At 59.4% G+C, this 22,276-nt stretch overlaps 2 protein-coding genes across 3 annotated transcripts in view; both read right to left on the bottom strand.

The window, feature by feature from the left end:
• Positions 1-7,908, bottom strand: part of NR2F6 (nuclear receptor subfamily 2 group F member 6) — a 9,824-nt gene extending 1,916 nt beyond the window's left edge. The window contains exons 1-3 of the mRNA XM_039243432.1: positions 6,950-7,908; positions 3,444-3,538; positions 72-665 (exon numbers count right to left, since the gene is read on the bottom strand). Of these exons, the coding sequence (XP_039099363.1) occupies positions 72-665; positions 3,444-3,538; positions 6,950-7,236 (976 nt within the window). The 5' untranslated portion in view covers positions 7,237-7,908. The remainder of the gene's footprint in view (positions 1-71; positions 666-3,443; positions 3,539-6,949) is intronic.
• A 3,283-nt stretch (positions 7,909-11,191) lies between these two features.
• On the bottom strand, positions 11,192-21,366 carry USHBP1 (USH1 protein network component harmonin binding protein 1). 2 transcript variants are annotated; one of them, XM_039243272.1, is made up of 12 exons: positions 20,846-21,366; positions 20,611-20,759; positions 19,958-20,396; positions 16,844-16,969; positions 16,536-16,672; positions 16,227-16,367; positions 15,525-15,698; positions 14,571-14,820; positions 13,346-13,552; positions 12,050-12,156; positions 11,729-11,851; positions 11,192-11,454 (listed from the first exon to the last, which is right to left on the bottom strand). In XM_039243272.1, the coding sequence occupies exons 1-12, from the start codon at positions 20,897-20,899 to the stop codon at positions 11,265-11,267; spliced, it is 2,097 nt and encodes a 698-aa protein (XP_039099203.1). In that variant the 5' UTR covers positions 20,900-21,366; the 3' UTR covers positions 11,192-11,264. The 2 variants fall into 2 exon arrangements, with proteins under 2 accessions (XP_039099203.1, XP_039099204.1); XM_039243273.1 differs by having other exon boundaries at positions 16,227-16,364.
• Positions 21,367-22,276: the final 910 nt, after the last annotated feature.

The following is a 22,276-nucleotide window of genomic DNA, read 5'->3' as shown; positions in this document are numbered from 1 at the left end:
CCCCCCCCCCCCCCGCTCCCGCGGCCTCAGCGACACCCCCCGCCCCCCACGCGAGCGGGAGCGCATCTCACCAGGCGTGAAGAGTGCGATGGCCTTGAGGCAGCCGTACTCGGCCGAGTCGACCTGCAGGCGGCCCAGCTTGTCCACCTGCTCCTGGAAGGCGCGCACCTGGTCCATGAAGGCCACGGCGCGCTCGGCGGCCATGGGCGCGGCGTGCAGGCCGGCGGCGGCCAGCAGCGGCGCCGTGTGCAGGGGCAGCGCAGCCTGCGCCGCGTTCAGCACGAAGAGCTCGCTCCAGCTGAGGCGCAGCAGCGCCACCTGGTCGGCCACGGGCAGCTCGGGGAAGAAGGGCGCGTGGCGCGCCCACTCCACGGTGCTGAAGAGCAGCCGCGCCGCCAGCTCGCACACGTTGTCGATGCCCAGCACGGCGCCCGCCGCGCCGCCCCCGGCGCCGAACGCGCCCGCCGCGCCCGCGCCGAAGCGCCCGGCCGCCGCGGGGTAGGGCTCGGCGCGCAGCAGCTGCGCGATCAGCTCCGACACCGGCTGTCCCGGGAAAAGGTCTCCGCCCGCCGCCGCCGCCGCCGCCAGCGCCGAGCCCGGGGGGCTGCCCGAGGAGGCGGCCACGGCGCCCGGCAGGGAGTGCGGGATGCGGCCGCGCTGCACCGCTGCGGGGATTGAATGGAGACGGGAGGGAGAGGGAGGGAAGGAGATAGGTACCCCCACCCGCCGCCACCAGAAACCGGGAGGGGAGAGGGGAGGGGGATCAGGGATGTAGAATGGCGACAAAGGGTACGGGAAAGGGATTTAGGGACATTGGGAGACCACAGAGGGAAGAGGGAGGAGAGGGAGGGAACAAGGAGGGAAAGCGGGTGTCCGGAGTCATGGGGGGTGAGGGGAAAGGTGGGGAGGAAAAGAGGGGGAAGGATAAAGTCATCAGAGGGTCACTCAACCCCTCCCCTCAAAGGCTCCCCACACCCAGCCTCTCCCTGGACCTCCAATCCCACCCCATGGGCGCACAGCTTACTGGGAGACCAGGGGCCCCCTGCTCTGCCCTGTGCCCTCAACCTAAATCCCTCTCCAGCCACAGCTCCCATCCCCACTTCCTGCAGAGGAGGGGGGGGGCACTGGGACCACTAGGTAAAAACTAATTCATGCCTGGCCCCCTGCCTCTGGACCGTGTGAGCTCCACTCAGCAGCCATGGAGGCCGGACCCATGCCCCCTGTCCCCATCGGTCAATCATGGGGGTCCCAGAACTGATAATGGGGCCAGAGAGGGGACACCTTCACACCACTCCAGGCTCGTGGCCAGCCAATCCTTAAACAAGTAATCCCCTCCTATGTAGATGGGATGTTTTCTCTAGCTCACCCCACCCCCAGGTCATGGCCCCCTAGGGCAGGCCTAGGTCTGCAGTGACCCCAGGAGTGAACTCCTATCCTATATAGTAGGTGCTCAATAAACATTAGCTGCCATCAGTAATCTTGCCCGTTAAGAGGGGAGCACCTACTGCTGGCTTCGGCCAGTGATCCTGGGATTCAGGTAGATGGGATGAAGGAAACTGAGGCACAAAGAGGAAGGAGGGGTAGCCACATGCTCACCTGACCTGTGCCAGGAGGGGGGGATATGCAGTGGCAGACTGGGCTGAGGGCCAGACAGAAACAAAGTCATGATCTTTAATGAGCTGGCATGCCCTGTGCCACCCGGCCATGGAGTGAATGGGGAATAGGATGTGGGTGGGAGCCAAGGGGCCAGCAGGGCGGAGCCGGAAGCGGGGCGTAGGCTGGAGGCTCCGCATGATTTCTGTGTCTCAGGATCAAATATCCTAAGGGTGTAGCTGGGTAAGGCCCGTGAGTGAATCCCAGCTCAACACCCTGGACCCCGGGGGGAGGGGGGGAATCTATTCCTTCCCCCTTCACCTCTTCACGCAGCCCGAACTGCATGGGTTCAAGTCTCAACCCAACTCTACTGCTCTCTGACCCTAGCAAATGGCCTCACTCCTCTGCTCTCTGTGCTGTTTCCCCATCTGTAAGAGGCAGACGGTAGTAACAGTGATGACACTGGTCACTAAATTAATGAGAATCTACTCAAACTTGATTAGAACAGCACCAGGCATGTACTAAGGGCTAAATGGGTAGTAGTTCAAGCCAAAAAACGTTCCTTAAGCGCCTTCTGTGTTCGAGGTCCTGGTCTAGGCCCTGGGAATAGGTCAGAAAACAAGACAGACAAAAGTCCCTGCCCTCAAAGAGTGGATATGCTGGCGGGGGCGCAAGTAAACTACGGAGCAAGGCAGCCAGGGCAAAATAAAGGGGGCTGGTGAAGAGTAATCAGGAGGGCTTCTCGGAGCAGGTGTTCCTTGAGCAAATCTTAAAAGTTTAAGTAAGGAAGCCACACAGGTATCCGGGGTTAGAGTGCTCCAGGCCGCAGGCACACCCTGCGCAAAGGCCCTGAGGTAGGACTGTTCTTGGGGCATGAGCTGTGATTATGATTATTTCCCACTCCTGAGACTTTGGACATCTGAAGTATATCAGGAGTTTAGGTCAAAGAGACCAGTGGAGGCAAAATCCAGGTTGAGGGAGTGGTGCAAATCATCCCCAAATTTGAAAGGACCAAAGACAGTAATCAGTTCTAAGAGAAAGTCTGAGCAGCCATTCTCTCACAGAGGCCAGCAGAGAAGAAACCAACTTCAGAGCAGGAGCGATTCGAGATGCAGGGAAGAATTGGCAACGTGGCCCACGAGAGGCCAGGCAGAGGCAGGAAGTTGGGGTTCTGGTCCAATGAGCCAGATTTAGCTCCCAGCCCCCCGCCCCCGCCCCCCAGGCTTCATGTGGAAGTCTCTGGGTTCCAGCTGAATTCTAAAAGTGCTTGGGCCAGGTCTAGACCCAGCTGCCCGGGCACGTGTCCACGCAAGTCCCCAGGGCAGAAACAAGGGGCTGGGCCTCCCTCTGGGCTCCCAGTGCCCAGGGTCAGGCGGAAGGGTAAGCTGCCCTTTGCCTTAATCGGCAAGTTCCTGCCTTGGGCAAACACAAAGCAGGGAGTGGAAGACGGAGGAAAGCAACCCCCCCCCCCAAAAAAAAAATCCTTATTCAGAATGCGCTGGCCAGGCTAGGGGACACAGGGGCCACCGAGGGGGCGGGGCCAAGGAACGGGGCTGCGAGGCCCAGAGACCTGGAGAAGAGGGGCTGGGGAGCAGAACAGTCCTAACGGGGGCCTGGATCAGGGTGCTCCGCGCCTCCCCGGCTCCACAGCGGCTGCCAGGTGACCGTGGATAATTGGATTCCTCCAGCCCAGGGCCAGACTGCGCGCCCATAGGATCCTGGGATCGGTGGTAACAAGGTTAGCGGGCGCCAGACCCCACCCTCCATGGCTCCCAGACCCCCAGGGAGAGGGAGGCGGGGGGCGGGATGCTGGGTCACCCTCTGCTGGCCCCGCACCAGCGGGTACTCACCCTCCTTCCTCATGCCCACCCGGAAGCACTTCTTCAGGCGACAGTACTGGCACTGGTTCCGGTGATGCTGGTCAATCTGGCAGTCACGGTTGGACCTACAGGCGTGCGGGAGGGCCACCATAACACCCACGTCCTGCTCCCCGAGCCACCCTATCAGCCACCTTTGAAGGGGACGCCCAAGAAATATCGGGGCTCCCCTACCCTGGGCTGGGCAGGTTTCCCCAAACGGGCCCAGGGGCCAGGCCTGCAAAGAGGCAAAGGACAGTTAGGGGGGAGGTGACGAATGGAGTCTGTGGCAAAGTAGATTTGCCCCCGAGGGAGGGTATGTTAGAACTGGGTTTTGAAGGGTGAATAGAAGTTAGTTCCCCAGAACAGAGAGGCAACTGCAGGCAGAGAGCGCAAGGAGCACAAAAGGTTGGAGGTGTAAAAATATGAAAAGCCCAGTGTCATATTACTCGGTCACTGCTGGCCTAAGGGGGGTCCCCCCAAGGCAATGTGAGAGCAGCAAAGGTACACGGTCAGGGAGCCGGCTTTGTGAGTTAACTAAGAGACGAGGGGCCGGCATCACCCTGCACAAGACCACCATCAATGAATGAATGAATGAATGAATGAATGAATGAATGAATGAATGAAGTCCTCTTTTCCCTTTAAGACTCTGCACCCATGTGCCCTCCTCTGGGAAGCCCTTCCAACTCCTAACTGAACCTAAGAAGCTTCTTCTGAGTGGCCCTCAGGGATAAGTGTCTTTTCCAGGAAAGGGAAGGGGGGCCCCGCCCTTCAGGACCGCGAGCTCCCCATCCAGGTCGGTCCCAAGCAGGAAGGTTCACCCCCTGGTTTTTCAAATTTCTCCAGCACGTCCTCCCCTCGGCCACGGCCCCTGTGCTCCCTGTGTCTCTCTACCCTGGGCTCAGGGCTCTCGAAAGCCCAGGGCTGGGACAGACACCCCTAGGCTCCCAGCTGGGCGCCAAGAGGCTTACCGGCGACAGTCACAGAGTAAAACACACGTTCGACCAAGTTAAGAAATCAAACACATCTCAGCTGCAGTCACTCAGCCCCAGCCACGGGGCGGCGACTTCTCCGCCGAACCTCAGTTTCCTCATCTGGAAATGGGAGGCCTGATGCCCACTCTCTATGGGATGCACTGTGTTTGGGGGAACCCGGCGGTGGGGGGGGCACTCTCGGGGAGGGCATCAGGACCCAAGCCCAAGCTGGGGCGTCTCAATGGCAGGTTCAGGACAGCTGAGGCCCTGGGGGTCTCCAAGTGCCCAGGTCCCAAAGCACCAGCTTCGCAGCCAGGGCCTCTGTCCCCTGCCTGGCCCGAGCCCGAGGAAGAGGCCCTTGTAGGCTGGCGGGAGCTCAGGCAGAACCAGAACAAAGCCCAGCAGGCAGGCAGTGGGAGGGTCCTGGGCAGCGGGGTGGAAAGAGCTAGGCCTATAGAGCAGGCAGGCAGGCAGGCAGGGGCCCAGCGCAGGGCCCCTGACCTCAGGGGAGGTCCTGAACCTCCTGCCTCAACTTCCCCAGCTGTGAAGTTGGGACAGACCTCCTGTCCCTCCCGATGGGGGAAGCAGTAAGTTCCACCTGTTATCCCACCTAAAGAGAGCACGCTCTCCCCTCCCACTTCAAGGCTCACCTCCCATGGGCCTCCTCCAGGCAGCCCTCCCTGAACCTCAGGCAGAGCCCCCTCGCTCCCTCTTGGGACTTCAGACCCCATCCCCTCCGTCTGGTCTAGCCCAGACTTTGCAGGCAGGAAGCATCGGTGTCTCACTGTGTCTCCTCCGAACTGGGAGAGAACTGGGATTGGGGCTGGGGTCGCTATGGGGGACTGGCGTCAAACCACCCAGGCTAGGCCCTGAGGGGGCTCTGGTGAATCAACCTGAGGCTCAGAGAGGGGCGGGGACTTCACCAGGTCACACAGCGCAGAGCTTCTGAAGAACCAGCCAGCCCCCAACAACTCCTTCCCCTCACTCTCGGTGCTCCCTGCTGCCCCTGGGACCCCAAAACCACCTAAGCTCCTCCCTTGCCCTCCCCAAAGACCTGGCCAGAGATCAGACAGTTATTCCAGCAGCAAGAATGAGGCCAAAGTCTGGTGGCCCAGTTAGCACTGGAGGAGGGAGTAAGCCAGCTCCCTCTCTCTCTCTTTCTCTCTCTCTCTCTCTCTCTCTCACACACACACACACACACACACACACACACACACACACACAGAGCTACCCCAGACAAGGCCCTGACCGCAGACCTGGGGCCAAACTCCAGCCTCTGGTGTCTGGGGCCCCACCCTTCGGCCTGACCAGCAAGCCCTCCATCAGCTACCCTCCCCCTGGGGGCACCCTGACCAGGACTCAGCCCCTCCCCTCTTCCCAACCCCAGTTCCCCTTGCTAAGCCCCAAATGGGGCAGGGTCTCTCCCCTGCCAGTGCACCCCCCCCCCACCAGGGCAGCGCCAGGACCTCTGTGGGCCTCAGTTTTGCACATCTGGAAAATGGGACTCTCTATACTACCTCTGCAGAGCCTAAACGTGTTCGTGTTGGGAGGCAGAGTAGGAGCCTGTCAATGGAGCAAAGGGGGCACTCATGGAAGAGCACTAGGAAGGGGGCCCCGGGCTGGACACCCAACCTCAGCACCACCCCGACACTAGCAAGGCCACACCCTGTCAGTGGGGACTCCAACCCAGGCCAGCCCGGGGCTCCTTCTTGGAAACATTCATCCCCACCCTGTCAAGAGAGCACTGAAGTTTCAGGGATTTTCCAGGAGCCCCGGGTCTGCACCCACTCCCGGTGGGGGGAGGGTTGGAGCAGCCGAGGTGTGGTCAAATCCAGCCGCCCTCCCGGCCCTGCAGCGGCGGTTTCCGGTGACCCAAGGCCCAGGGTGAGCCCAGGCGGGGGGAAGTTCCCCCCGGATGGACAATCCCAGCTCTCCCCACAGCAGGGCTCCTCAAGCGAAAGAGGCCGCCCTGTGCCACCCCGGCCTCGCTCCCGCAGCCGCCGCCGCCGCCGCCGCCGCCTCGGTGGCCAGGGCGACTTTGGAAGTGATATTTGACCCCAAGGGCGCGCCGTATCGATCCGCGCGGCCGCAGACAATGGCCCCTGGACGCTGCGAGCTCCACAGTCCAAGTTCCACGTTCGATTCCCGAGGGGTCCCCTGCACGCCGAGATCCCCAAGAGAAGGGATGCCCTGCCCCACCCCTGACAGCAGCCCCAACCCCTCCCCGCGCGGAGATCACTCCTCTCCGGAGAGGGGGTGGGAGAGAGAAGGAGCAAGGAACTGAGGCGGAAGCCGCAAGGGACCACCTGACGAGGGGACGTGCATCGATACAACGCCGACTGTATACACAATCCCAGGAATGGGATGGAATGGAGGTGGGGAGAGGGGGCTGTGTGTGCCCCTCTTTCAGAGGGGGATGGAGGCCCAGGGAAGGTCAGCGCCAGGCCCAAGGTGACCGAGCAGGTCAGAGGCCCGGCTCAAGCCGGGGCCGAGTGCACAGCGGCGGTGCGCTGATAGGGGGCTCACCGGCAGGTGTAGCTGAGGTTGCGGCGGATGCTCCGCTTGAAGAAGCTCTTGCAGCCCTCGCAGGTGAAGACGCCGTAGTGCTTGCCGCTCGACTTGTCCCCGCACACCACGCAGTCCACCTGCAGCCCTGGCCGCTCTTCGTCGCCCGGCTCAGCGTCGCTGGCGGCGCCGGGAGGTGAGGCCGAGTCTTCCTCGGCCGCGCGCGGGTAGCCGCCAGCCTTGTCCACGCCGTTGGTGTCGCCGCCGCCGCTGCCGGGGCCGCCCCAGCCGCCGGTCACCATGGCCATAGCCCCAGGGCAGCGGGGCCGGGGCGCCCCCTCCGTGCTCCTCCCTCCGGGCACCCCTCTCGGCCCGGGGGGACCCTACCCGGCACGCATCCGGGCCCGGCGCGCGGGGGGCACCGGCTGCACCCCCCAAAAAAGTTTTGCAGCAACTTCCTGCGGCCGGTCCGCGCGCCCAGGCAGAACTGGTCGGGCCGGTTCCAGGCCAACTTTCCCACGCGTGCGCGGGGCCGGGCCTGGGGCCGGGGGGGGCGCGCTAGAGGCGCGAGCCGGGGGCCCCGGGGACTCGCGCCCCGCCGCCCTGGGGCCCCGGCGGGGGCGCGCGGGCCATGGCCCGGCCCAGGCTGCGCAGGGGGCGCCCTCTGGCCTGGCCGCTGCTTGGCCGGGGGCTGCGGCCAACTTAGCAGCCCGCCATCGGAGCGCGGGAGGCCGGGGTGAAAGTTTGGCCGCAAGTTACGCGGCCGCCCGCGGCGCGGGGGAGGGGCGGTAGCCGCGCGCCGGGGCCGGTCGCCGCGCCCCCTGGCTCCCCCGGGTCCCCAGGCGTCCGCTCGCGGCCTGCAAGCCTGCGGGCCGGCGCTTCCCGAGCTGCCGCCCCCTCTGCGGCCGCGCCTGCCCGGCCTGGGCCTGCGCCTGGGCCCGAGCCTCGCTCTCGCAGCCGCCGCCGACCCCGCGCGCCGGTCTCGCGCTGCGGCCGGTTTGACACACAACGTTCCATTCGCGGGGCGGGCGGGGGGCGGGGGCGGGGGCAGGGGCGCGCGCCGCGGGCTGGGGGCGGGCGCTCGTTGCCCCGGCGACGGCCACCCTTATAAGGGCATGGGTGGCCTCGCTCGGCGCCCGGCGCCCGGGCAGGCGGGAGGGGCGAGGGCGGAGCACGGGGCCGCTCGGCCTGACCCTCCCCCCCTCCTTCTCCCCCTACCCCCGCCCTCGCCCGACTCCAGCCTTAACCCCTGCCGGGCCGCGGCGGGAGCCTGGGCCGCCGCTGCCCTCTGCCCTTCCGCAGCCTCGCCAAGATGTCTCTCCAAGCCCTCCCCTCCACCTCCGGCCTTGGACGATGCGCCGCTCAACCGCCCTCGAGGCGCCCCTCGGAACCCTACCCCTCCATTCCGCGCAGAAGCAATAATGGGGGCCAGTTGCACCCGGGGGGCACGCCCCTGCGCAGTACACACACACACACACACACACACACACACACACACACACACACCCTGGGGCATTTCTTTGCACAGTTGCTTGATGGATTGTGTTTGTTTCCTCTTCCAGAAAGTCGCCGCGTCCGACCCCCACCCCACCCTTGCTCAGCTTCGGCTAACACCTGGTGCTGGGAATCTCCAGGGCCAAGGGGTGTTGTTGTGGTCTGCGGCCGACGGGGGCACGAGGTCAGGGGCCCCCTCTCCAGGATTTTAGGCCTCTGGGGGCAGGGCACCCACCCGCCCAGCTAGGTGGGAGGCAGCCAGAATGCCCACCATCCCTACTGCCGCCTGCCCCTTTTCCTTTTTAATTTCCTTTTCTGTGCTTCACATAAAGGGCTTGGCTGGGCCACCGGCTGGACTGCAGATGTCTCTTCCAGGCTCCCTGGAGCCTCTCAGTTGCCGCTGGCTTATAGACTCCCCCCACCCGTCCCTGGCTTCCTCTTCCCACCCCCCACCCCTGGTAGGGCCGACCAGCATTTATTAAGCACCCTTTGTTTGTCGCCCTCCCCAAACTCTGGCCCAGGCAGCCCCCCCTCCCCCGGGTTGGGGAGGCCTGAGCCTCTAGCTCTGGGCCTGTTAACTTTTAACCAGCTGGAAAAGCCCTTCCTACGGTGACCTTTCACCTTGGAGTCCCGCAGGTCCAGTTGCAGGCCTTATCTCCTGCCCGGCCCTGGGCCCTGGGCCCGAGCTGGACACCAGGGCACGTGGCTGGGCCTCTGATGGCTGCGGGCAGGAAAACTGCCCTCTGCCCCCTCCCCTGCCCTCCCCTGGCCGGAAGGGGCCATGGGAAAATGTAGCCCCTTCTCCAGATTACATCTGAGGGGATACCGTGGGTGGGGGGCTGGGGAGATCTTGGAGATCATGCAACATTTAAGAGGATACCAAGGTTCTGTAAAAGCCAGGCACCACACACCCAGCCCTGGGCCTCTGGACCTCCCAGGGAGAGTCTGGCTGGGTGCGAGTTGGAAGAGGTTTTAGCAAGGCAAGCACAGGAAAGCAAGGACTGGAGTTAGACATGAGCAAGGACTTTCCATGAGACCTACTAAAGTGGACTTCTCTGCCCTTGTAAGCCCTGCAGGAGGAGAGGGTCTGGATGGTTAGAGAGGACCATTTGTTCTCCCAGGGGCTCCCTGGGAATGTGGAGGTGCTGGCTGGTTATTCGGGGTGAGGACAGGGGTCCTAGGTCCGTGGTCTGGGCTTTCCAGGATTCTTGCTTGGGGGGCTGGGGGTACGTCTCCGAAGGGAAAGTCCCGGGAAGGGAATCAGAAGGGGGACTGGAGAGGGCAGGGGGCAGGGACCTAGGGCTTGAGGAACACGAGTCCGAGGTAGGTGAGGCTCAGAAGCGGCAGTCTGGGGCCGGTTTGGAGACTAGGGACAAATCCGCTGCAGATCCTAGAATCTCCGGTTGGTCCGATCCCTCGGCTGCCGCCCCGCCCCCTCCCCGTAGCGCGGGAGCCCCTGAAACCCCTGGGGCCCTCCTAGGGGTGGGCCGAGGTCCGGCCCCGCCTCCTTGACCCCTGCGCGCGGCCCCGCGGTGACATTTGACCTTGCGGCGGCTGCGGACCGCGGACAAAGAGGCCTGGGCCCATCTGCCGAGGGGGCACCCGTGGGAACGGCCAGACCTGGCTCCCGGCGGCCTGGGAACCGGCCCCAGACCCCTCCAACAGCGCAAGCTCATTCCCCACCCTTAAGCAGGTGACCTTGTCTCCCTTTGCGCCCTCCCCCTACCGCGGGCAAACTAGTGGGATTGGGGGGGGGGCGGCGGTTGGCTTAAAGAAGTCACTCTTGCACTTTTGGCGACAGACAAAAGGGGATAAGGTCGGTTCCTCTGACCCTCCTCAGGACCTTGTTCTCCTCAGTTTCCCTGCTTTCTTCCAAGCTGGCTGTCATCCAGAGAGATTGCACAGTCCGAAGGTCACCAGCCCATGATCCCTGAGGAGTTGTGCGTCAGGAGGCCTGGGTTGAGTCCAGGCCCCTGATGGGCCTGAAGTCTGCCCGCCTTGCCCTCCCTTGGAAAAGGCAATCACCGCACACACCAGCGCGGATGTGGGCTGGGAATCACCACCACCAGGCTGGGGGTGAAAATCTTTCCCATCCCAGTCTTGGGTTTCAGCGTTTAACCAGGAAGGGAGTAGCTAGCTGGCCAATAATCTGGCTGGCCAGTTCCCACCCAAGCACCCCTTTCCAGGAGGTGTGGCCTATGCAAATGAATACTAATTAGCTGCCTGCTAATTAATTTCTTACCTTTGCTGTGCCCTGAACCCAAAAGCCCTTTACCTTAGCTCCAAATTCTTTTGAATACAAGTTCCAAAGCCCTTCGATTCCTCCTCTCCCCACCTCCAGCTTGGGAGCGATTGCTCTTCCAGCAAATTTTCCACACCCTGAGCCGCTAGGCCCTCAGTCTTCCTTCTGAGATATGGGCATTTTCCTCTTGGGAGCACCTACCAGGCCAAACCCGGCATCTTCCTGGGAAGGGGGACACAGACAAGGGAAGGGGTGCCCTGTCCCTGGGGGCTTCTGGAGACAGATGAGGGCTGGCATTTCAGTTCTGGCAATGTAACCTCACTGACCCCTGAATCCTTGAGCCAACCCCTAGATTTGGCCTGACTTCTGGCATGATCCCGCTGGCATATCACACTTGCATGCCACGTGGTGCCAGGCCAACGACACGGAGCCCTTCTCAAATGCCCAGCCACCCCTCCATCAGGTCCCAGACGCCCAAGTGTTCCATCCCACCCAACAGGTCCCAACATTCAAGGTCACACATGATATAGTATCAGTCCAGGACAGTTTATGTGGCCTGCCCTAGCTGTCCGGTACAGGCAGACACAGCCAGAATGGGGCCTACAAAAAGGTCTCCCCCAGCCGGGGAGGCAGACGGGACGGTCTGGGCTTCCCCAGTGCCCTTACGGTGGCTTCTAGCAGCTCCAGTTCCTCTGCCTGTCGGACCTCCATTAGTGCCACCTGCTGCTCGAGCTTCCTCCGCTGCTCTTCCTGCTTCCGGTGGGCACCTCGGAAGGCCAGGACCAGGGCACTGGAAGGGGGGGGAGTGGGCTGAGCCAGGAAACAGCCCCCCATCCCACCCAAGTCAGGAGCTGTGTGTTCCCAGCACCAGATGGGAGCTCTCTGAGGCTGAGTTTTCCTGGGGTCCCGCTCAGAAAGGGGCCGGCAAACACTGGGTATGGGGGAGGGGGGAGGCACAAGATGGACTGGACCTGCCACCTACCTTACATGGGAAAGCTGCAGGCCAGGGAGAGCCAGGGACACTTCTGAGGTCACGAGGAGAGACCCAAGGAAGGGAGACCCACCTGTGAGCCTTGCATAAATCGTTGTTCAGCTCCGCACTCTGAGCACGTCGGGCTCGCCCCTTCTGAGCCACCTGTTCCAGTTCCTCCCGCAGAGACTGCAGCTGCTCCCGCAGGCCCAGGGCCCTGGCGCAGGGGTGAGGAGAGGGGAGCTCATAGCCAGAGCCAATCCAGTCTTCCTTCCCTCCTCCCCCCACCTGTGCATGGTATTTCACCTGTAGACGGATGTACACCCTGCGCTCTGCTGCACACAGTGCCCCCCGTGGGTTCTCACAGACACCCGCCCGACCCGTCTGCCCCGCAGCCCAGGACCGAGAAACACACCGGTTAAGCGACGCCGCCAGTTCCTGGGCAAGAATCTCCGGGTCCTGCACTTTGCCTGCCTGGCCTCCATCAATGCTCCTGCTGCCACCAAGAACGGCTGGGGGGCCCTGTGGGAGGCAGAAGGGAGGAAAGTGACCTTGGCTCAGGTGGCATGCAAGTTCCTCCCAAGCTGGATGTCGGAGTCACGCACACTGTGGCAGCCACCACCCCTGGCCTCACGGAGCCCCCAGTCTGTTGAGAGAAACCCTGATTAGGGTAAAATGACTCCCTAACATCCAAGGACAGGTAATGTCTGAGCTCACACCTGCAAGAGATCATGGGCTTCATTAGACAAAGAGGGAAGCGACAGTGTTCTTAGCAGGGGCTCAGAAGTGGGAGAGATGATCCGAAGGGCTCTATGAGCTGCTGAAGGCTTTAAGCAGAGGACAGACATGATTAGATAGGAAGGGGCAAAAGGGAAGGCCTTAGGGAGGAAGCTAGAGCCAAATTTTAAGAAGAGATGAAGGAGCGTCTGAGTGGCTCAGTCAGTTAAGCGTCCAGCTTCGGGTCAGGTCATGATCTCATAGTCCGTGGGCTCGAGCCCCGTGTCAGGCTCTGTGCTGACAGCTCAGAGCCTGGAGCCTGTCTTCAGATTCTGGATCCCCCCCTCTCTCTGACCCTCCCCTGCTCACGCTGTCTCTCTCTCTCTCAAAAATTAAAAAAAAAAAAATTTTAATTAAAAAAAAAAGAAGAGATGAAGCGTGGGCCGTTGGAATGGCCATGCTGGAGTACGAATAACCCTCGGTGTGGGAAGCAGGAGGTACAGGTGTGAGTGGAAGACACTAAACTCTCTTCTGAGAGAATCGGAAGAAGGCTCCAGGCTCTGAGCAAGCATTCAGCACAGAGTCTGACGCGGGGCTCAAACCCACGAATGGTGAGATCATGTCCTGGGCCAGAATCAGATGTTCAACCGACTGAGCCACTCAGGCACCCCAGACATGCATTTTTTTAAATGTTTATTTATTTTTGAGAGAGAGAGACAGAGCATGGGCAGGGGAGGAGCAGAAAGAGGGAGGGAGACACAGCATCCGAAACAGACACAGAATCTGAGCTGTCAGCACGGAGCCCAACACGGGTTCAAACTCACGAACCGCGAGATCACCACCCGAGCTGAGGTCGGACACTTAACCAACGGAGCCACCCAGGCACCCCTAAACCTTGACATGCACTTTAACCATGAGGCTCAGAGGAGGCTGGGATTGACCAGGGCCACAGAGTATACTGCCGTCCCCACCAGATCCAGGAAGGGCCACTCGCCTGAGACGATTCCTCTTCGTCTCCGCTGCTGTCTCCACCACTGCTGTCGGCCCCACCGCTCCAGAGCTGTGCCTGTTCCCACCGCAGCTGCTCCCGCAGGAGCGCGTGAGCTGGGCCCTGGGCTCGGAGGGCAGCCTCCTTCAGCTCCAGACCCCGCTTCTCCCGCCGCGTCAACTGCAGCTGCAGCATCAGGTCTGCCAGCGTCTCCTGAGAGACCAGGAAGTGGGCAGAGAATTTGGGCTGCTAGGATCTGGGGAAACTGAGGCCCCAGGAGGCACCCAATGAGGACTGGTCAGGCAAGAACTCAAACCCTCCCCGTGGTCGTGTATGGTGGGAAATAACGTCACCTCCTAAGAACGACAACTACAGAAACGGTAGTTCAGAGAGAGTAGAAATATCTTAGACAAGGTCAAGTAGCATCTCAGTGGAAGGGTCTGGAGTTTCTCCAACTCTTGAACCTCAGATCTTTCATGCCCGGGTATAAACCGCAGGTCATGTCCCCATCCCGTTTCCACAGGAAGGAAACTTGGGAAAGCTACATTCCAGAATCTTATGAGAGGGGCGCCTGGGTGGTTCAGTTGGTTAAGCATCTGACTTAGGCTCAGGTCATAATCTCACAGCTTGTGAGTTCTAGCCCCGCATCAGGCTCTGCGCTAACAGCCTGCTTCAGATTCTATGTCTCCCTCTCTCCCTCTCTGCCCCTCCCCACCTTACTCTCTGTCTGTCTCAAAAAAATAAATAAAAAACAATTTTTAAAATTAAAAAAAAAGAATCTTATGAGATTCTTTTTCCATAATTCCGGAAGACGAACTCTTTTTTTTTTTAATTTTTTTAAGTGTTTTTATTTATTTCTAGGAGAGAGAGACAGCGTGAGCAGGGGAGGGTCAGAGAGAGAGGGAATCACAGACTCTGAAACAGTCTCCAGGCTCTGAGCTGGCAGTCAGCACAGAGCCCGACGCGGGGCTCGAACCCATGAACCGCGAGATCATGACCCAAGAGAAAGTCGGACGCTTAACCGACTAAGCCACCCAGGCGCCCCCGGAAGACAAACTCCTATTCATCCCTCAAAATCCCAGCTCCAACTCTCCTCCCTCCAGGAAGTCTGCCCCCAGCCAGGTAGAACTCCCCTTTCCTTTTTGGTCCCCCAATCACATCCCTCTAAGCCTCAGCAAAGTGTTTTGTCCCACCAGAAAAGACAGACACGGTGCCCACTGCCTGTGTGTACCCGTGTGGCTGCCAGGTCCTGCTGGATCTGGATTTTCTCCAACCGGGGTAGCGATGGGCCAGGCTGGTTCCCCAGAATGGCCTGCACCATGGCTTCCGCATGGGGCACAGTGGGCATGGGTGCCAGAGTTGGGCCAGGCTCTGGGGGAATCTTCACCAGAGCACGGCGCTCCTGGAGACGCCGGACATAGCCCCAGAGCTGGGTAGCCATCTCCTGCGGTGTGGGCCCATCCACACTGCTGCCCTCAGGGCTACAGGAAACAGAACAGGGGTCTAATGTCAACACTGGTGGCCATAGCTGTGCTACCTTCATGCCAACCCTGATGGGCTTTATCTTCTTCTCTTCTTCCATCTGGCTGACCACGATGGATTCTATGCCCTCTGTGGTGAGTGCTGTTTTACCAACATGGTGGACACCATAACGTAAACCCCAAGGGCACCATTATTCATCAAGACAATGGAGTGAACACCATCGTGTCAACGATTACTGTTGCTCAAGCCATCATGCTGGAAGCCATCACACCAACTCAGCAGGTGCTATATCACATTTGCCAACACGATGGATGCCATCCCACCAACCCAATGGGTACCGTTGCTCAGCTTGCTTGCATCTGTTTGGCAACATCATGCTAACCCCCGTGCATGCCAGCATCAGGCCAACCCCCTTAAGCACCACCATGCCCGTTCTGATCAGCAGGCACCATCGCCCATCTCCTTGCCATCCCTGGTGGGTCCTATGCCAAACCCAGTGGCTGCCAACCGCCATGCCAACTTTGTTTAGTAGCACCAGCCAACTCTACTCGGGCCTCATGCCAACCAACCACAGAGAGCCCTACGCCAACTTTGCTGGGCCCGGCCATGCCAAACCCCAACCCGGAGCCGGCGGTGGGAGCCCCACTCTCTAATACAACCCCCACTCACTGGCTCTCCCAGTTCTCGAGATTCGCAGGGGTACCTTGGCTGTGGATTCCCTGGTGTCCCTCCATCCACGGCAGCCTCCTCTTCGGCCAGCAGCCTCCGAGCCTCCTTCTCGGCCACCTCCAGGTCACTCAGAGGGGCTCCCTCTCTTGCCCCCGAATCTGCCTCCCGGAGAGTGAGCAGGACTCCGTACGCCTCCTCACAGTGCTCACTGTGAGACACTGATTCTGAGTGCTCTGGGAGGCCTGGCTCCGTCTTGCGTGGCCGTCGCCCCCACTGGCTCCTGGATCCTTCCCTTTGTCCCCCTCCCCCCACTGCTGGGAGCACATAAACTCCTTCAGCACCCTTGGACTAAGCTTGCCTTTATTTATTATTTTTTCTAAAGCTTGCCTTTAAAATAATTTCTCTGGGGTTGCCTGGGGGGCTCAGTCGGTTGAGCATCCAACTTCGGCTCAGGTCACGATCTCGTGGTCCGTGGGTTCGAGCCCCGCGTCGGACTCTGTGCTGACAGTTTGGAGCCTGGAGCCTGCTTCCGATTCTGTGTCTCCCTCTCTCTCTGCCCCTCCCCCGCTCATGCTCTGTCTCTCTCTGTCTCTCAAAAACAAATAAATATAAAAATAATAAAATAAAACAAATTCTCTGGTGGGAAAGTGCTTTCCTGCAGGGGCCCTGACTCTCCCTGTGGGTGGGGGTCACCCTGACCCCCATGCTAGCCATACCACAGGTGGGATGCACTGACCTGTACTGCAAGGCCAGACGCAGGGCTGTGGCCTCGGCCTCCCGCTGGCCCAGCTGCATGCTGAGGCCTTCACACCGGCCCTTGTACCCCTGCAGCACAGCTGACAGCAGATGGTTGAAACATTTGAGCTTCTCGATGCTCCTGCCCCCGAAGTTAGGGAAGGGGGAACATGAGAGGCCCCAAAGGGCAGTCAGGACCCAACTGATTGCCACCCTCCTCCCCATTCCATTCCAGCTCCAGACTCTCGGGTTTATAGGCCAGCGGGAAAGGAACCGGTGCCCTTACGAGCTCAGCAGGTGTGGCCCTTACCCCCGGAGCTGCTCCGTCTGGGCTTCCATGATGCGCATCTCGGGGCCAAGGGGCTGAGTGCGGAGAGGCCCAAGCATCTGAGTGCTGGAATCACTCCGGAGGCGCCGGAGCAGGGGGTGAGCCAGGGAGAAGGGGTCCTGCCAGAAAGAGGTGACTTGATTCACCCAGCTTGTCGCTGAGAGCCCAGCGTCACAGATTTAGGCCTTTTCCAAGCCCAGAAGCTACTGGATTGCATGACCAGGATTTCAGTCTCGCTGCTCCAAATCCTACAGATCTCAAGATTGTGGTTTTGAGCTTCCCACACTCACCTGAGGCCCCCAGGGCTCCTCATCTACCCCAGAGCTGCTGGAGCCGCTGCCCGAGCCACCTGCTCGGCCACGGGAGGGAGGTGGGAAGGGCTCCAGCCTCAGCAGGGAATCCTGGAGCTCTTCGACCTGGGGAGGGGGAGGGATGGAGTAGGTCAGGCCTGGAGGCTCCAACCAACCACAGCCCTCCCCCTTTTTTTTAAGTTTATTTATTTATTTTGAGAGAGAGAGCACATTTGTGCATGGGAGAGAGTCAGAAAGAGAGGAAGAGAGAGAGAATCCCAAACAGGCACCTCACAGCCAGCACAGAGCCCAATATGGGGTTCAATCTCACAATCAATGAGATCATGACCTGAGCCAATGTCAAGAGTCAGGCGCTTTACTAAACTGACCCCCTATGGCCCAAACTACCAGGCCTCCTTAAGAACTGTTCCTGGGAGGGGCGCCTGGGGGCGCTCAGTCAGCTAAGCGTCAGACTTCGAGCCTGGAGCTGCTTCCGATTCTGTGTCTCCTTCTCTCTTTGCCCCTCCTCTGCTTGTGTTCTCTCTCAAAAATAATAAACAAACAAACAACAACAACAAAAAAACCTTTCTGGGACAGTGGCAAGGCCCCAGTTGGGAAGGGCAATTCACTTAGCCACTCAAGAATCCTTTCTTTCTTTCTTTCTTTCTTTCTTTCTTTCTTTCTTTCTTTCTTTCTTTCATGGTTTATTTTTGAGACAGAGAAAGACAGAGCATGAGCAGTGGAGGGGCAGAGAGAGAGAGAGAGAGAGACAGAATCTGAAACAGGCTCCAGGCTCTGAGCTGCCCACACAGAACCCAACGCGGGGATCAAACCCACGAACCGTGGTGAGATGATGACCTGAGCGAAGTTGGACACTTGACCGACTGAGCCACCCAGGCACCCCAAGAATCTTCTTTCTTTAGAGGATCCCCAGGTGGCTCAGTCAGTTAAGCATGTGACTCTTGATTTCAGCTCAGATCATGATCCCATGGTCAGGAAATCGAGCCCCACATCAGGCTCTCTGCGGACCCGCATGGAGCCTGCTTGGGATTCTCTCTCTTCCTCTCTCTCTCTGCCCCTCCCCCACTCATTCTCTCTCTCTCTCTGTCTCTCAAAATAAATAATCTTTGGGGCGTCTGGGTGGCTCAGTTGGTTAAGCATCTGACTTCGGCTCAGGTCATGATCTCACAGTTCGTGGGTTCAAGCCCTGCTAGCTTAGAGCCTGGAGTCTGTTTCAGATTCTGTGTCTCCCTCTCTCTCTGACCCTCCCCTGCTCACACTGTCTCTCAGAAATAAATAAAAATAAAACATTTTTAAAAAATAAAATAAAATCTTTTTTTAAATATATATATATTTTTTAACGTTTATTTATTTTTGAGAGGGAGAGGGGAGGGGCAGTGAGAGAGAGAGAGAGAGAGACAGAATCCAAAGCAGGCTCCAGGCTCTGAGCTGTCAGCACAGAGCCTGACGTGGGGCTCGAATTCATGAACTGTGAGATCATGACCTGAGCCAAAGTTGGATGCTTAACCAACTGACCCACACAGGTGCCCTATTTTTTTTTTTTAAGAGAGAGATCAAACAGGGGAGGGAGGGAGGGAGAGAGCCTTAAGCAGGCTCCGTGCTGAGCATGACACCAGGATCATGACCCAAGCTGAAATCAAGAAGGGGACACTTAACCGAATGAGCCACCCAAGTGTCCCTAAAAATGAAATTAAGAAAAAAAAGAAGAAGAAGACGAAGTCTTGCTATTTGCAACTACATGGCTGGCCCTTGAGGGCATTCCGCTAAGTGAAATAAGTCAGACAGAGAAAGGCAAATACTTTATGACCTCACTTCTATGTGGAATCTAAAACAAAACAAAATAAGACAAAACATCAAACTCACTGATACAGAGAACAGAGCGGTGGCTGCTAGAGGGGGTGGGGGGGGAGAGGAATGTGGAGGGGGCATTTTCATCCCCAGCCAGGAAGTGGGCCCCACCCCTCAGGCCGGGCTCAGGCAGTCCAGTATCTTGCCACCAGATCCCTCCCGAGATGAGGACCAGTGTCCCACGACGTCCTTCGCCACATGACCTTGGGCTGCATCCACATGCCAAGGAGGCCCAAATGCGTTTCTCCTACCCCGACATCGCCCCGATGTCTGGACTCAGACACAGAACTGTCTCTTTGATGGCCCCACATGGTGGCTCATGGATGCCTGGTGCTCGTTAGGACCCGAACCGCTTCTGGCCCCCCTCCCACCAAGCCCGCCCCTCCTGCGGCCTCCCCCTTTCTCGCCTCCAGTCCCGCAGGCTCGCAAACCACGACTTGCCCTCAACCCTCCTCTAGCTTCAGCCCCAAGCCTGCCAGCGACACCTTCGACGCCACCCAGAACCTTCCCATTTCGTGCCACCTCCACAAGTTCTACCATCTGGTGTCTGGACCGGTGCCCCCTGGACCGCCAGGAGGCCGCCCTCGCCGTTCCTCCCGGGGCCGCCAGAGGGCGCCTGGGACCCCCTCCGCCAGGTCCCGCCCCTTTTTGGTCGCGCGGCGCGGAGGGGGGGCGGAGCGGTGGGAATCCTCCAAGTTCCCAGCGGACTCGGGAAGCAAAAGCTCAACTCCCAAAAGCCCCACGACCCTGTGAATCTGCCCCCATCACCGCCCTGCCCTCCCTTCGCCTCTCACTGGCCTCCTCACTGTTCCTTGAACCACACCCCCGCCTGGGCAAGGGACTTTTATCTATTCAGGGCTCAGCAGTCAATGCTCTGTAAAACTTTTTTTTTACGTTTATTTTTATTTTTAATTTTAAAAATGCGGGGCTCGAACTCACCGGCACCCCTAAATGTTTATTTATTTTTGAGAGAGAGAGCATGCGTGCGCGCGAGCTGGGGAGGTGCAGAGAGAGACAGAGAGGGAGGCAGAGGATCGGAAGCAGGCTTTGTGCCGACAGCAGGGAGCCCCGGCGCGGGGCTTGAACTCACGAACCTGTGAAATCATGATCTGAGCTGAAGCTGGTCACTTAACCGACTGAACCAACCCAGGCGCCCCTCCATAAAAGTTTTTCTAGGGAGCAAACGATGGAACGTTGCCTCTGCTAGGCGCACCTCCGCCTTAGACAGGGAGCTGCCCCACTCACCTCTCTCTGCAGCATCACCTTTTCTGCCTGGATGGCCTGCACCGAGGCCTGCAGGCGAGTCAGCTCCTCCTCTCGGCTGCCCAAGGCCAATCGCAGCCAGGCATTCCTCTCCGCCAGGCGGGCTGCCTCCCTCTGGCACCCCCCGACTCCCTCCTGCTCTGAGCAGGGCCTTGGTCCTGCCTCGCTTCTGTCCTCTGCCTCCACGGGCCCAGGACGGCTTGGGGGCTGGCGGCGCCAGGCAGCGGCGGCAGCCTCCAGCGAGCTCAGAGCATGCTGGAGAATCTGAAACACATCAGAGGCTCCAGGCCTGGGGGGGCCCGGCTCCCCCGTCGGTGGGGCTACATCTGTGGCCTGGTGACCTTCCTCTGCAGGCTCATGTGGTCCCTTGAGAGATGGGGCCAGTCCCGGGCTAGAGTCCTCCGCAGCCTCTTTGTTGGTCCTGTAGTGAGGTGAGACGTGGAGACTCTGGAAATGGGGTCATCTGGGTTGGTTAACTCACAGGGGATGTATTATCCAGGGCCTTAAAAGTTGGGCTGAGGAGGGCAATAGGAAGCTACGGCATGTATGTGGGCAAGGGAGGAACGCAGGCAGATCTATGGGTAGGGAAGTCGTCCCAGAGTTAGAGTGGGGACCACAGACCAAGCGGGCCTCACCTGCCCTCCGAGCCCTGCCCGCTGGCCTCCGCCTCTGGCCCCGGCAGCCCCGGCTTGCAGCTCTCCTGAGATGGTGCAGGGCCCGGCTCAGAGCTCCCGCTGGCTGCCTCTGCCTCCTCTGAACTCTCTGCCACAGGATCGAGCTCCCCCTGAAAATGACCCCCGGGACCAAGCTCTGAAGCCAGGCTATGAGCGGCCCCAAAGAGCTGCGTGTGGCGGAGAGGGGGACACTTACAGGCGGAGCGTGCCTCCCTCGCCGGCTTCGAGGTCGCGTGGCCCGAGCACTCATTGTCGTCCGGAAGTCAGTCCTCCGGATCTAACTTCTTCCTCTCCCCTTAAACCTGCAGCCTGATCTCAGCTCTTGTCCTTGTAGTCCTGAGTAACCTTAATTTCCTCTTCTGTGAAATGGGCATTGATTGTCTCCCTTTGGAAGGGATCTTGAGTTATCAATGTTGATGTGGTGCATTTGAATGCCTCCCTCGACAAGCAGCTCACTATCTCCAAAAATCGTTCCGACCTCCTTTTCTCCTCTACCTCCTTTATCTTTCACGACCTCTGTGCTCCCCAGTCTGGGCCTGGCTCAACGACTTAAAGAGTCACCTCTCCTCCCCTGGGCTCTTTTGAGCCAGAGGCCCCAATCTTGGAGTTGGGCCTCCTCAGCCTGCTCAAATTCTACTCCTCTGCGCCTCTGGGAGCACCTGGGTCAGCGGCCCAAATCCCTGGACACTCTTGGGGTAGCCCTGGCCACTGCCTGCTGAGGCCTGGGCTGCCCAAGGCTGGCTTGGGAGGGGCCAGGAAACAGGAAGCCCCCTCCCCTGGTCATGTGACTTGTTATTGTGCTGTTTCCTCCTCAAGGACATCAGCTTCCTCCAGTCCCATCAGCTGGGGACACGTGCCCAGTTCCAAAGGGGTCACTTGCCCCTCACCTTAGCCTCTGATCTCATGTCTCCTCCATTTCTGAACCTCCTTTTTCTTATCTGTAAAATTTGTTTGTGTTTGGGGGGGGTAATTATAGCATTTTTCTACAGTGTCCTGGAAATTTTAACAAGCAATTTGCGGGGCCCCTGGGTGGCTCAGTCGGTTAAGCCTCCGGCTTCAGCTCAGGTCATGATCTCACGGTTCGTGGGTTTGAGCCCCGCGTCGAGCTCTGTGTTGACAGCTACCTCTGAGCCTGGAGCCTGTTTCAGATTCTGTGTCTCCCTCTCTCTCTGACCCTCCCCTGCTCACTCTGTCTCTCTCTCTCTCTCTCAGAAATAAATAAAAATTTAAAAATAAATCAATAAAAAATTTTAAAAACTTTGTCTTAAAAAAACAAGCAACTGAATTGTAATAGCTTGTTCCCCACCTCCCTGGTCCTCCCATCTCTGCTCTCTCTGCCAGCTGCTGTTTCTCCTGTGTATGTGTTGGATTCCTCAGAGCCCAGATAGCTCCTACATCCTGCCCAATTTTCCTGCAGCCATTTCTAAAAGACCTCATCATCTCCATCCATAAGAGCCCAAGCCTCACCCCTCCTACCTGGATGCCAGCCCAGCTCTCCCCCTGGACTCTGCAGCCACCCCTCCACGCCCTTCCCTACCCAGATCCCAGAGACAGAGACCTCATTGTTCACCTCTGCTCACGCACCCTCCATGACTCCCCATTGCCCTTGGGAAATATTTCAAGCTCT

The sequence above is a fragment of the Hyaena hyaena genome, unplaced genomic scaffold (assembly GCF_003009895.1).
Source record: "Hyaena hyaena isolate Hyena2069 unplaced genomic scaffold, ASM300989v1 scaffold_227, whole genome shotgun sequence".
NCBI classification, from domain to species: domain Eukaryota; kingdom Metazoa; phylum Chordata; class Mammalia; order Carnivora; family Hyaenidae; genus Hyaena; species Hyaena hyaena.
This window is presented reverse-complemented; position numbering and strand designations above follow the sequence as displayed.

Coding starts and splice junctions, on each gene's coding strand:
- USHBP1 (XM_039243272.1), bottom strand. CDS start 20,899: ATGAGTGCTCGGGCCACGCGACCTCGAAGCCGGCGAGGGAGGCACGCT. Junction 16,970..19,957: donor AGGTGATGCTGCAGAGAGAG/GTGAGTGGGGCA, acceptor CCCCCTCCCCAG/GTCGAAGAGCTCCAGGATTC. Junction 15,699..16,226: donor CGTCTGGCCTTGCAGTACAG/GTCAGTGCATCC, acceptor AGTGTCTCACAG/TGAGCACTGTGAGGAGGCGT.